At 36.7% G+C, this 13,748-nt stretch overlaps 5 protein-coding genes and 2 long non-coding RNA genes across 7 annotated transcripts; 3 read left to right on the top strand and 4 right to left on the bottom strand.

Moving 5' to 3' along the window:
* Positions 1–12: 12 nt before the first annotated feature.
* On the bottom strand, positions 13–4,160 carry LOC124439077. Its single transcript, XM_046989295.1, has 3 exons — positions 4,016–4,160; positions 3,033–3,157; positions 13–1,114 (listed from the first exon to the last, which is right to left on the bottom strand). The coding sequence occupies exons 1-3, from the start codon at positions 4,158–4,160 to the stop codon at positions 785–787; spliced, it is 600 nt and encodes a 199-aa protein (XP_046845251.1). The 3' UTR covers positions 13–784.
* Positions 3,408–4,073, top strand: LOC124439080. Its single transcript, XM_046989297.1, has 2 exons — positions 3,408–3,654; positions 3,818–4,073. The coding sequence occupies exons 1-2, from the start codon at positions 3,449–3,451 to the stop codon at positions 4,017–4,019; spliced, it is 408 nt and encodes a 135-aa protein (XP_046845253.1). The 5' UTR covers positions 3,408–3,448; the 3' UTR covers positions 4,020–4,073.
* A 1,841-nt stretch (positions 4,161–6,001) lies between the features above and the next one.
* LOC124439078 lies at positions 6,002–7,225 on the bottom strand. Its single transcript, XM_046989296.1, has 2 exons — positions 6,696–7,225; positions 6,002–6,425 (listed from the first exon to the last, which is right to left on the bottom strand). The coding sequence occupies exons 1-2, from the start codon at positions 7,132–7,134 to the stop codon at positions 6,313–6,315; spliced, it is 552 nt and encodes a 183-aa protein (XP_046845252.1). The 5' UTR covers positions 7,135–7,225; the 3' UTR covers positions 6,002–6,312.
* Positions 7,088–7,542, top strand: LOC124439081. Its single transcript, XR_006946259.1, has 3 exons — positions 7,088–7,173; positions 7,254–7,357; positions 7,463–7,542. It is a non-coding gene; the product is annotated as an uncharacterized LOC124439081 (long non-coding RNA).
* A 58-nt stretch (positions 7,543–7,600) lies between these two features.
* On the top strand, positions 7,601–8,016 carry LOC124439082. The gene is made up of 2 exons (XR_006946260.1): positions 7,601–7,864; positions 7,934–8,016. It is a non-coding gene; the product is annotated as an uncharacterized LOC124439082 (long non-coding RNA).
* A 194-nt stretch (positions 8,017–8,210) lies between these two features.
* Positions 8,211–8,864, bottom strand: LOC124438766 (secreted RxLR effector protein 161-like). Its single transcript, XM_046988965.1, has one exon. The coding sequence runs from the start codon at positions 8,862–8,864 to the stop codon at positions 8,211–8,213; it is 654 nt and encodes a 217-aa protein (XP_046844921.1).
* Positions 8,865–12,362: 3,498 nt separating this feature from the next.
* On the bottom strand, positions 12,363–13,398 carry LOC124438765. The gene is made up of 4 exons (XM_046988964.1): positions 13,270–13,398; positions 12,989–13,127; positions 12,620–12,898; positions 12,363–12,499 (listed from the first exon to the last, which is right to left on the bottom strand). Exons 1-4 carry the CDS (start codon positions 13,396–13,398, stop codon positions 12,363–12,365), a joined length of 684 nt encoding a protein of 227 aa, XP_046844920.1.
* Positions 13,399–13,748: the final 350 nt, after the last annotated feature.

The following is a 13,748-nucleotide window of genomic DNA, read 5'->3' as shown; positions in this document are numbered from 1 at the left end:
GAAAGAAAAACATTTATCACTCAACAACAATGATTATTTATAATGACCAATGATATCACCCACGTTTCGATAAATTTACAAAAAATTTACTAAGGTTTGTTTAATTATTTTATTACTCTTGATGTCACAAGGTTACACAAACAAGTTACAATAACGGTTAACTTATGCGATGTCTTTCAGGATTTCGAAGCTGAAACGAACAAAGGTCCCATGAAATTTCACCAATTCTTAGGAGACAGGTTAGTGTAAATGCCTCGAGTCATTTTCTTGCACAATAAATCCACTTCAATTAGCACGCGCTAACGATATAATAGATAGCATAGTCGTATAGTCGTATTTGACATATTTATATTATAAAAAATATAACTATTAAACCAAGCATACAAATGAATATGAAATAATGAAAGTACTCAATTAATTTACTCAGAAACTGGTGTCTGTAAAACTTGACTATTTTTTCTTCTGTACCTTTATATTAGCCACAGATGCAAATATAGTTCTATAGCTGTATTTAATTGTAAAATACAGCTCGATCACTAATAATTATAATTTTTGAATACACCCTTTTCATGATATGTAGCGACGGAAATCATGTTGAAGATAAGGACATTTCTAAAACAAGTTCTTAGCTACAGTAGGAACTTTCGCAAAAAAATTACGCAAATGATAAATTAATGAATAAATTATAAACAAATTGATAAATGTAAATATAAAAAGAACATAAGTTAAATGAGTACATAGGTTTTAAATGATGCATATATATGTTCTTCATCACAAAGAGTAATCATTTAGTGCCACGTAAAAAGTCTTTGAAGGAGACATTTTGGAGAAGTCCCAAATTTTCTAAACCATCTTCTAATCTCATGCAAACATAATACGTCTCGTTTTTCTTGTTCACTGCAGCAACTCCATACGCAAATGGTATCTTTTTGTTGTTTTCATCATAATAATAGACTAGGCAACCAAAATCTCCAGGCCGGAGGAATTCGTTATCACTCTTTACTGCCACTACATTACGAAACACTTCTTTTTTGTTGTCTAAAACGCTACGATTGAGGTCAGCAATGACGTTCAAGCCAAACTCGTTGCCAACTTTATAAACTTTTTCATTTTCCTTCAATAACAAATTATCAAAGACAGCATCAAAAGAACTCGGCATCTCTATTTCAGCCGCAGTAAATTTATTTTCAGAAAATTGTACAGCTCAATATTAGTGCAAACTAGGTAGACAGTAATGAGTAATTGTAAACAAACATTAAAAATACTCATTGCAGATACATTTCACAGATATAATAATACACTAGATAGTGCAACGGCTTACATTTCATAAGTAGTGGTTGAAGCCGGGCAAATTTACTTCCGGAGCCCCAAAGTAGTGAGAATCAATATGGCGTTGTATTAGAAAATATCTGGTCAAAGCTGATATCTTGCAATTACTTGCAAGTCACGACGGTTACATAAACTGGTTTACTCTATTAATGAAAAAAAATCAATGTGACCATAGTTTTTCAAGAAAAAAGATAGCAGAATACGCCAATGCATCGCCGTAAAATTGATTTCAAGTGTAGCTCGATTTGAAAGCATCAGCAGCGACGAAGGCTTAAGATACTGGAATTTGCACATCTAAATATCGTATCACAGCACAATCTGCCACAAAATGTTCAATCGAACGTCGTAGAATTATCTTCCGATATTTACTGTTAAGTAAAACGAGTTGGAGATAACAGTTTGAAAGATTTTTCACGATTTATATAAAGTATATTGTTCACTGTACATAATTAAATATTGCACTGGATTATTGTACCAGAAATGCATTTTTCCGGTGTTTCTGGTCGGCAAACGAATATAGCTATGTCACGATGTGAGTAATTAATACGTTCAGAAATTATTTACAGAAAGAATGTGAAGAGTCTACCTCGAAGAGTCTATGTCTTGCTTGTCTATGTCTTGTCTATGTCTTGCTTGTCTTGCTTGTCTATGTCATAGAGTCTGTCTTGCTTCTTCGAATTTGTTTTATATTATGAGTCTACCTCTGTTACACCAAATTTTTTGTGAAGTATAAAATAGCAGGTCACTTGTGAAACTGTTGATACCACAGGTTGATACAATACACTCTGTCCAACACGGGGAAAATATTTACTTGTTAAAGCAAGAAGAGTCACCAGACTTGTAGTATTGACTGTGTTTTACACATATATATAAACAATGTATTGTCATAGTCTAAACCAGGGGGTTATATGGCCACTGCCCACAGTGCTGTACTGTTATGGTGATGTTATGCTACTGTTTTCAACATTTTTGTCTTTTTTACCATTCAGGCATGTATATGCATATAAAACTTTCTACACATTCTTGTTATTGAAAATATCAAACCTAAATTATCTATTCTGAGCAAAATATTTAATTTGTGCTTGTAACATGTGTCAATTTCTGACTGATTTTGTAATATGCCTGTTCTATTACAATACATCCATAGATCGAGTATGATATCGCTGTATTTGCCACACGAACTAAGCCACACTATCGCAGATTGTCCTGTGATACGATATTTAGATGTGTAAATTCCAGTACTTAAGCCTTAGTCGCTGCTGATGCTTTCATATCGAGCTACACTTGAAATCAATTTTACGGCGATGTATTGGCGTATTCTTCAATTTTTTTCTTACAAACTATAGTCACAATGATTTCATAAATACTGCAAAAAAGTTGATGCAACCTCCGCGATTTGCTAATAATTGCGAGATATTAACTTGGACCACATATTTTCTAATACAACGCCATATTGATTCTCACTACTTTGGGGCTCCGGAAGTAAATTTGCCCGGCTTCAACTTTATGTCAGTTGCACTATCTAGTGTATTATTAGATCTGTGATACATTTTCATTCAGTGACTATGTCCGCATGAATTTAGCATGATAATAACGGTGAAATGTTGAGCATTTCATATTTTTACTATGTCTCTAAAGTTAAACTAGAGTATTTTGTATATCCTATAATTCTTCTTAAGTCGATATTTATTGATAAAACTTACTTTTGAAATTTGTCTTTGTTGTAAAACGTCTTCCTGCCAAATGATGTAACTGAGCGAGTGTCTGGAATTATGTATAAACGTTTGCAGGTAAATCCATGACGACGGCCGTCTACCAATGAAATTCCCTGAAATAGAAACGTTTAATAAATTGCCATGTTTATTTTGAAATTTCAATCCTTAGTATTTAAACTGAACACTGACACGCAGTTTTCTCTCTTTATAGGCCCGTTTACACGAGCAATTTTAATATGAAAATTTTTATGCGACAAATATATTTGACCGTGTAAACGACACAAAATATATGTAAATATATCTGTTCCCATGGCGATTGATGTATTGCGCCCATTGTAATAATGAACAGTTACATGTACATACTTCATTTTACGACGTACTTTTAATGCAATGTTTGTGCAAAAATGGCGCTGACCAAGGCCAAAAAACTTCAAGCAGTAGCTGTTATTACATCTCTAATGGTGCACGAATTGAAAAAAAAACGAAAGTCACGACGATGGTGGGTAAAACCGTGGAAAACTGCGCAGCGCCGATACGCACAAGGGTTAGCACAAAATTTAATTCAAGAGATCCGAGTGACTGACCATGATGTATTTAGAAATTTGTTTCGGTAAGTTAGGAAATGTGATAGTCTTTTTATTCATGCACTCTTCAAAATTAAGCCAGTCAGTGGATTGTACAATCAATTCAAATTTTACGTTCTTTTTTTAATAATGAAATTTTCTTATTTTCTTTACTTTTATTTACAAATTATAATCGTTACTACTTTTAAGGATGGATTCCATTTTGTTTGATGAGCTACGTGAAAAGTTAACACCATTCATACAAAAGAAAAACATCACTATGAGAGATGCTATATCTGCTCATGATTGCTTGTGTGTAACATTAAAATTCTTAGCATCAGGATGCTCATACAAAGATTTGATGTACAGTTTCAGAATATCAGTTTCATCTATTTCAAAAAATTGTACCTGAGGTCTGTGAAGCTTTATATAATGTGCTGAAGGAAGAATATTTAAAGCCACCCACAACAAAGCAACAATGGTTACACATTGCTGATGAATTTAAGTGCAAATGGCACTTTCCCATGCAGTTGGCAACATTGATGGTAAACATATCAACTTGTGTGCACCTCCAAACTCAGCGTCTGGGTGCTTTAACTATAAAAAACATTGTAGCATAGTCCTCTTGGCTATTGCAGATGCAAATGCTAAATTCATCTCATTTGATCTTGGAGCCCCTGGCAACCAGTCAGATGGAGGAATTTTTAAAGACAGTCACCTTAAAAACATATGCAAGACATGCTATTTCCCACAAGCTGAAGAACTAAGAAATACATTATTGCCTATACTTTACTTTCTGCTTGGAGATGAGGCATTTGCTTTGAATGAAAATCTAATGAAACCATATCCACACCAGACTGCAATAGGTGATGAGAAAGTTTTTAACTATAGACTTTCACGAGCACAAAGAATTGTCGAAAATGCATTTGTATTGATGTGTAGTCGATTCAGATGTCTTTTGAGAACATTGGAGTTGGATGTTTCACATGCAATGCAGGTGGTGAGGGCCTGTATGGCATTGCATAACCTTTTGATTAGTCAGAAGGACAGGGTCAGGGAAGGAAATGTTGTGAATGGTTCTTGGAGAACACAATTAGGCAATGAAAATGAAGTATGTGACATCCAGCCAAATGCCAGTGCTCGCCCATCATTAATTCATGCAAGACAAATCAGAAATGCTCTTAAAGACTATTTCTTTGAAGAAGGGGCAGTTGATTTTCAATGGACAATGACAAACTACAAAATTATAAGAAAGTTTACTTACGGTTACATAGAAGGTAATTATTTTGCAGGAAAAATTGCTTGGTAAAGAAATTGGGATATTAAACAATCTAAGGAATTCATTCAATTTTACGACTTTTTTTTCGTAAGTTCCAATTTTTCCAAAGCATCTTTTAATCTCAAGCAAATGTAGAACGTCTCCACTTTTCCGTTTTGGTCTTTCTTCCTCAATTCAGCAACACCATATGCAAAACGTCGTTTTTTCTTGTTTTCATCATCACAAAAATACACAAGAGATCCTGAATCTCCGTCCATTAGAAACTTAACATCACTTTTTACCAACACTGCGTTACAAAATACGGGTCTTCCGTCGTCGTCATCAAAATTAAACATTAGATCCTAATGTTTCCAAAAATTTCTTGAGCTTTTTGAACAATGCTTTTTTCACCACGATGCTTTCTAAGAAAAAGCCTCGACAATACGCCATGAGAATAGTTCTCCATTTCATCTGAATTATTTTCCATTTTAACTTCATCAACTTTGATGGCCATGATATCAGTTTCACGTCCAAAATCAAAATGGGAAAAATTACCAACAACTTCGTCATCATCTGAGAGATAATATTTATTTTCTTCCATAAATCGCTGAGTGGCATTTCTGTTTACTTCAATTTCATCTTGACTTGCCAAAAACGGGTTAACGTCATCTTTCCGTATCCGGCCAATTTCATAACCAACGTGGAAACAGCTCAACGCGTATTGTTTTCCATCTTTCAAGCGGAACATTGTCAAGGTACCACTGGATCGCATGTAAGGAATATCATCGCGTTCCACTCCCAGTCACTTGTTGGATAGAGGTCGAACCTTCCACACCTTTGACGGGTCGTTTGGTCGGAATTCGATGTACTTTGAAGCTTGCCAACCAAGTTTCTCGTTGATTTCTTGTTTCATATTATGATCAGTTATTCCGTTAGCGTAATCAACGACCATGTACAAGTGAAGATATGGCATCTGATCATTTGGACCCGCTGTTCCACATTTTCCACAAAACCAATCAAAGCTGCAAATGTGGAAAAATCACGGGAAGATTGAACAATAAAGCAGAAAAATATCTTCGCGTGGATAAAAACTCAACTGGAATTGAAGGAATATCAAAAAAACACAAATAGTAAGATTTACCTTTTCAATTTCTTATGAACGTCATTGCTCATTTTGAAATCGTCGGTGAGAAATTTTTTTTGAAGAATTGAAAGTCAACGGTACCTACATATCCTCAGATAGTTGCATAAAATTAATATCAACGGTTAAACATGCAATCCATGGTAAATAAAGTGTCGATTTTTCCTGTAATTTCCGATGTCAACCTAGCACCAGTTGATGTGACTGGATTCTTTCCTATCAATACAAATTTATGATTTTTAGTTGTTCTGAGTGTGCACTGTTTTCAAGTCTAAGATAATGATAAATCATAATCATTAAATACCATTAACATTTGACGAGAGTTTCATGTTTTTTAATTTTTCTGACGGTGGCTGTTGATGAACACGGGACCAGTGAGACCTCTCCCAGAAAACTGTACAGCTCAATATTAGTGCAAACTAGATAGACAGTAATGAGTAATTATAAACAAACATTAAAAATACTCATTGCAGATACATTTTCATTCAGTGACTATGTCCGCATGAATTTAGCATGATAACAACGGAAACCAACAATTATATACTTTTTCGGAGCCCATTTGCAGATAGTTGAGGTGTTTTTTGATTGCATAACAAAATAATGTGTTAATGAAAACTATTAGTAAGAAATAGCTTTAGGTGAACTTATGTAAGGAATTCTCTTTTCAATAATACAAAACTTAGGTGCACCTTTACGTGAAAATACGATCTTTGGCCGACTCTGGCCAGCATGGGTGCAATCTTGTGTGAAGCAGCTGGTCTGAAGGAACTTGTATTGTTTTTCCAAAATGAAGCAGTTCTGAAGTTCAAGAATGGTTTTGGTTGCTAAAATTGTTCCTGTTTGCGCAGCCCTCCACTTGGCAATTGATTCTGATCCTATTTTCAATTGGGTAAAAAGTTTAATAATTGATTCAAGGAAAGATACAACTTCTGTATGTTTTTCATGTGTGTAGAGACTGAAACCCATTGTTGAAGAACGTGAGGTCATCAGGTTGTACCACAGACCAACTTGATCACAAAACCATGCTGTAGTTGTGGCATTCTTGAGCAGGAGTTTTTCCTGAATAAGAAAGCAAATGGCTGCCCTAGTTTTTCTGGATAGTAGATTCTTAGCCATGCTCACTTTCATTTTTTCAAAATGCCCAGGATCACAGCATTTTTCATTCAGGTGTGGTGCAATCTTTAGATTATGCAAAGAATCATAATTAACCAGCTTTTTGATGTGATTTATTGTGACTGTATTTGTAGGTAAATTGCACTCAGCAATGGCATACTGTGGGATGAAAAATGTTTGTCCACGAGTCAGATGATTCCTGATATTCTTCAAAACATGTGGAACATCAGGCATAAATGTAAGTCTCTGACCCTCAATAACAGGATGCTGAATGGTATTGACTATTTCCACAGTATCATTACACTGGCCCAATTCATCATTTTCTCTTTTTACTTTACAATAGATCCCAAATTCCCGAAGAACAGCCTGGTTGCCCCCTCCCATATCCATAGTGACATTATAAACTGTTAAATTGCATTCACTTGCCTTTTGAATTATCTTAATGATAATATCTTTCGCTTCTTTAGCTGAGAATGAATTTCCAATGAAGAAGTAGGCAACAACTTGTTTCCATCTTGTTGTCAAACCACATAACATGAAAACCATGGCATGTGTTGCCATTGTGTCTTGCATGTCTTTTTCATTGCTGCCCGGGATAGTGCAAAGGCCGATGACTGACTCAGTTCTTGTGTCAAAATCATATGATGGAATGATTGCCATTTCGTCAAGCAAAAGAACACAGTCTCTTTCTTGATCTCCCATGGAGGAAGCCTTTCAATGCAAATTAACCTTCAGTATACAATATGTATGTATTCTTATGTAGCTACTTTAGAATGCCACAACACAACAGTAGTGCTTTTGTGTTTTCTATTAGTTTGTATGTTTACCTTCAATTGCAAGGGTGCAAAAACCTCATTTGTAAGACCCGAGGAAAATTCAATGTGCTCCATGATAAAATAATCTGAAGCTTTGGTTAATACAGAGAAGGTTTATTTAATGGTATCAACTTAACACAAAGCAGGCACGTGTAGAAAGGCGCCATATATATAGTAAGAACAGGAAAATTATAAATTACGGAACACGTGATTACATGACGTAACTATTATATTCTAACACTCCCACTTAATAGTTACATATTGTTCCAGTGTTCTTTAACAAGATTGAACGTTCAATAAATTTCTGAGTTTTTGGAATTGATCTTTAGATAATCCTTTGGTCATTATATCGGCTATCATATCCTTTGATGGACAATAGCAAACTTTTACTTCTTTAGATAATATTCTTTCGCGAACAAAATGGTAAGCAACATCGATATGTTTAGTTCTGTTATGGAACTTTGGATTTCGTGCGATTTCGATGGCACCTTGATTGTCTTCGTGAACAGTAGTGGGCGACACTGGTTTAGATCCCAAGTCAGACAACAATCGTCGTAACCAGATTACCTCTTGGGTAGCTTGGCTTAGGGCAACGTATTCAGCTTCTGTTGTCGATCTGGCGACGGTACTTTGTTTCTTGCTAGACCAGCTAATCGTTGAGTTAGCTAACTTAAAAACATATCCTGAGGTTGATCGACGATCATCCAAATTACCTGCGTAATCAGCATCCGAGTACCCATGTAATTCGTCATTCTTATCACAACTGAATTTCAAACCATAACTTATTGTCCCTTTTATGTACCTCAAAACTCGCTTCACTCCTTGAAAATGAGTTTTGCTGGGATCTGACATAAACTGTGACAGAACTCCGATAGATGCAGCTATATCTGGCCTCGTGGCCGTGGAAACGTATGTCAAACAACCAATCATCTGCTGGTAAACACTCTGATCGGATTGTTCCTCACCATCGCATCTCTTTTGAAATTTCTTCCCAGTTTCAATTGGTGTGTGGACTGGATTTTTCCTGATTTATGAATATTTCCTTTGTCGTTCGATCCCTTCTTATTGACATCCCAAGAACAAAGTGAATTTCTCCTTGATCCACCATTTCGAATCCTTTGCAAAGCCTTTTCTTCTCAGCATTCAGCATTTCGATGTCGTTAGAAACTGGGATTATGTCATCAACGTAGATTGCCAGTATCACAAAACTAATGTGACCATGTTCCTTTCGTTCAGTCTTCGTGTATATGCAGCTGTCTGCACCACTCTTCTGTATCCGTTTGAAACCAGGAAACTATCGAGGGTTTGGTTCCAACAACGTGCGGACTGCTTTAAACCATACAAACTTTTCTTGAGTTTACAGACATAATTGGGGTGTTCTTCGTCAGCAAAGCCTTCGGGTTGAGTCATGTAGATGTCATGATCAATTACTCCGTTTAAGAAAGCGGTCTTTACGTCCATTTGGTGTATCTCTAAATCATGCAAATTTGCCAAAGCGAGCAATGTCCTGATGCTGGAATACCTTGCTACAGGTGAGAAGACTTCTTCATAGTCAATACCATGTGTTTGGGAGTAGCCTTGTGCTACGAGTCTTGCCTTATATCGGTCGATATTGCCATTGGCGTCGCGCTTGATCTTCATCACCCATCTCGATCCAACTATATTGCCATCTTTCGGTGGCGGCACCAAATCCCATGTTTCATTCGTCAATAGAGAGTTGTATTCTGCTTCCAATGCTTGTTTCCACTTTTCTTTGTTAGCACTTGCCATTGCTTCTTTTAGAGATTGGGGTTCATCATTTTCAGACGTCAACGAATTGGTCAGCAAACATTCATCTGGACGGAATCTAACGGGCGCTCTTCTATGTCTTGTAGGACCAATGTCTTTTACCTGACGCATAAAATTTTCTTCGTAGGTATCTCCCACTGAAGGTATATTCTCTACTGGATCTTGTGTACCAGGATTTTCTGGATTGGCTTCAGGCTCTTCATCTTCTCTTGTTTTGCAGATGAAGAAATGGGTGCTATTAGAGCAGCTGGTGTCTTGGAAAGAATGAAACTTATTTTCATGGAATAGGACATCTCTGCTTCTGATGAATCGCTCTGCCTCTAATACATACAACTTGTATCCCTTAGTATTCTGAGGATATCCAACAAATATTGCTTTCTTAGCTTTGGGTTCAAGTTTGGTTCGTAGACTATCTGGGGTATGTACGAAACACACGCATCCGAATACTTTTAAATTTGAAACATCTGGTTTCTTTCCGAACCATCTTTCAAATGGCGTTTCATTCTTCAGGGTACTTGTTGCACTACGATTATGTAAATAAACAGCAGTATTTATTGCTTCGGCCCAAAAATGGAGTGGTAATTTGGCATGGTAGAGCATTGAGCGAGAACTTTCTAGTAGTGTTCTGTTTAGTCTCTCAGATACGCCGTTCTGCTCTGGGGTGTGGGGATTGGTAAGCTGGTGTTTGATTCCTTTCTCCACACAAACTTGACGAAATGATTCCGAGATGTACTCTCCTCCATTGTCAGTTCTAATTGATCCCACTTTATAGCCTAATTCATTCTCAACCACGGACACGTATTCTTTGAACTTGCACGTTACTTCCGCCTTTCGCTTAATGAAATATACTGTGACGAATTTGGTGTAGTCATCAGTGAACGTTAGTACATACTTGCTTCCACCCATGGATGCAACATTCATTGGACCACAAAGATCACTGTGAATTAATTGAAGTGGTTGGGTTGTCTTGCTGATGCTTTTCTTCGGAAAAGGTAGCCGATGCATCTTTCCTTGAGCACAAGCTTCACACTCTTTGTTGAATTCATTACTTGAACATTTCAAACCTTCAACTAGCTTCCCTTTAATCATCTGATTTAAGCAGGAGTAGTTCATATGACCATACCTGCAATGCCATTTTTCCAATGAAGGCATATCAGTACGAGCTACTTGGGCATATTCATGTGTATTCATCATATACAGCTTGTCTTCAATGATATGTCCAATGGTAATACTTCTGCCATCTTTCGAAACAACGCATCTTCCTTTATCAAACAACACTTCGGCTCCAAGCCTAGTCATGGCAGGTACAGATAATAAGTTCTTCGAGATTTCAGGCACATACAGCACATTGCTTAGGGTAAGAGTAATAACATTAGATCCATCATAACAGGGAATTTCGACCTTTCCTTCACCATATGCATCAATTGTTCTATTGTCACCAAGGTATATCTTAGATGGCTTCCCATACTCACTATAGTCGAGGAGTTGATCGACTTGAAAAGTCATATGTTTTGTTGCTCCACTGTCAATGAACCAGTTGGTGTCTTGGTCTTTACTACTAGCACTTGAGTAGGAATTAAGAGCAATGTTATCAAAATGTTGTTTCTTTCCATCTGTCTCTGCAATGCTTAAGTGATGACTTCTACGATTGAGGGGGCAATTCTTCATCACATGGCCAACTTTTCTACATTTGAAACACGTCGGACCTTGACTTGATCCAGATTCGTGGTGCTGATTCTCTTTGAACTTGCCAACATTGCGATCACCTTGACCACGTCGATTTCTTCCACGGGACGACCAATTACCTCTTTTAGAAAATAGTGCTTCATTTTCATTTCTGTCATCTGACTTTTCACATTTGCGCTGTCTTTCTTTCTCTTCACGCTTCTTGTATTCTTCGATGAGTAAACCTTTCACATTGTCCCAATTTAGTTCATCCGGTTTGGTAGCGTTGAGGCTGGAAATAAAACTGTCGTAAGAATCTGGCAAACTTCCAAGTACTACTGTTGCGAATTTCTGTGGCGTTATTTCTTCTCTTAACTCTCGCAATTGTTCTGCCAAAGACGTCATGTACATTAGATGTGTCATTATATCAGTGCCTTCTTTCATAGTAGCGGCGTAGAATCGACGATTAAGTCGAACGATTTGTGTTATCGAAACACATTCAAACTGTTTTTGTAGGATTTCCCAAGCCGCGCGAGGATCTATTGTCGACGAAATATGGACTTGTAGATCTTTCTGCACGCTGAGCGCGATTAACGAATATGCTTTGTCGGAACGCAGACGATATGAATTTCTTACAGTTGTTGTCGCCGTGTCATCCGGGGCAACCTCTGTTCCTTCGATAAATCCCCATAGACCACGCTCCATTAACACTAGCTTTATGTTATATTTCCATGACTGGTAATTTTTGCCATCGAGGGGCTCTATTTTTGTGATCTCCGCCATCTTAAACATGCGACCGTCCTGGGCCCATAACCTGATAAAATAATCTGAAGCTTTGGTTAATACAGAGAAGGTTTATTTAATGGTATCAACTTAACACAAAGCAGGCACGTGTAGAAAGGCGCCATATATATAGTAAGAACAGGAAAATTATAAATTACGGAACACGTGATTACATGACGTAACTATTATATTCTAACACTCCATTCGTCGATTAAGTGTTCTTATAGAAGGTAATGGATAATTCATCCCAAGTAAAGTGCTGTATCCAGTTGCTCCACAAGAATATCTTATTTTTATAGCACTTTCAATTGTGTTATTTGACCACCAAACTAAAAATAAAAAAATCAAATGTAAATTTTAAGCTTATATTTACTATATTTGTTTTTTTAGTGTGGAACTGCAAAATTTCATTCTTATGCTTCATCAATTTAAAAATGGTATTGCTTAACCTTTTCCATAACCAGGCTTCTTGGAAAGGTAGGCTATTTGGTCTTCATTAAATAAAGCAGATATGTTGTTTGCTAGGTTGTTATGATTTTCTTTTGCTTTTTTCAGCTCTTTCTTCAACATTTCCGATTCCTCTCGCAGCTTTGTGTGACTTTGACTATTTGTGCTACTTTGAGGATTGCTCAAGCCCAACTCAGTCACAGTCATTGTAGATTGTACAGAGTCAAGATTATTATCATCCTGGCTACTAGCACTCTCAATGGCAACAGGTTGTGGTGACACTATGTGAACAAGAAGGTAAACATGTGTATATTTCCCATTGGTCAATAATTTATAATGTACTGAAGATGCCAAAACGTTAGAGTACTGACCAGTGTTCACTTTTAATTCTCGTTTAGTTGGACTCTTTCTTCGAAGCACAGGCTTTCGATGTGTGAACAGAGTTGGTACTTCATTTGGTGGAAGTTTGCCGCGGATTTTAGGCTCGAATTGATTCGCTTCGAAGTGAACCTAAAGGAGCCGTACCACAATATCACAACACACAAATGCAAATTTGTTGTAAATCTTTATTAAAATTTTAAAATTTACATTGTCATTGTCATGTTAATTATCTAAAGAACAACAAGAGTATCATTGGCTCGCAAAGTCTCGCCGACGCCGTGTTAAAGTTCTCTCTTTTTATTGCACAAAGCCATTTCTTTCGTTTTTCGTTGTTTCTCGACCGACCCTGAGGGCATGCGGTACATTTTGTATCCGTCAGATGAACGATTATTGCACCCATACGCGCAACAAAACACCATATTTATCTTAAAAACTGTCAACACTAACAATAATCGCCATGGAAACACTAGTTCAAGTTTCAAAAGTAGGAACCAAAATGGCGGGTTTTGATAAGATGACCGAAACTGACCCATCAGCGTGTACAAATAAGAGAACAATAGTAGATGTCCCAACTCTTATTCTATAGAGGGCTCTGATGAAATTCCCTGAAATAGAAAGGTTTAATAAATTGCCATGTTTATTTAGAAATATCAATCATTAGTATTTAAACTGAACACTGACACGCAGTTTTCTCTCTTTATAGGCCCGTTTACACGAGCAATTTTAACATGACAATTTTTATGCGACAAA

This window comes from Xenia sp. Carnegie-2017, unplaced genomic scaffold (genome assembly GCF_021976095.1).
Source record: "Xenia sp. Carnegie-2017 unplaced genomic scaffold, XeniaSp_v1 HiC_scaffold_19, whole genome shotgun sequence".
Taxonomy (NCBI): Eukaryota; Metazoa; Cnidaria; class Anthozoa; order Malacalcyonacea; family Xeniidae; genus Xenia; species Xenia sp. Carnegie-2017.
Note: the sequence above shows the minus strand (reverse complement) of the source record. Positions and strands in the feature narration are given on the sequence as shown.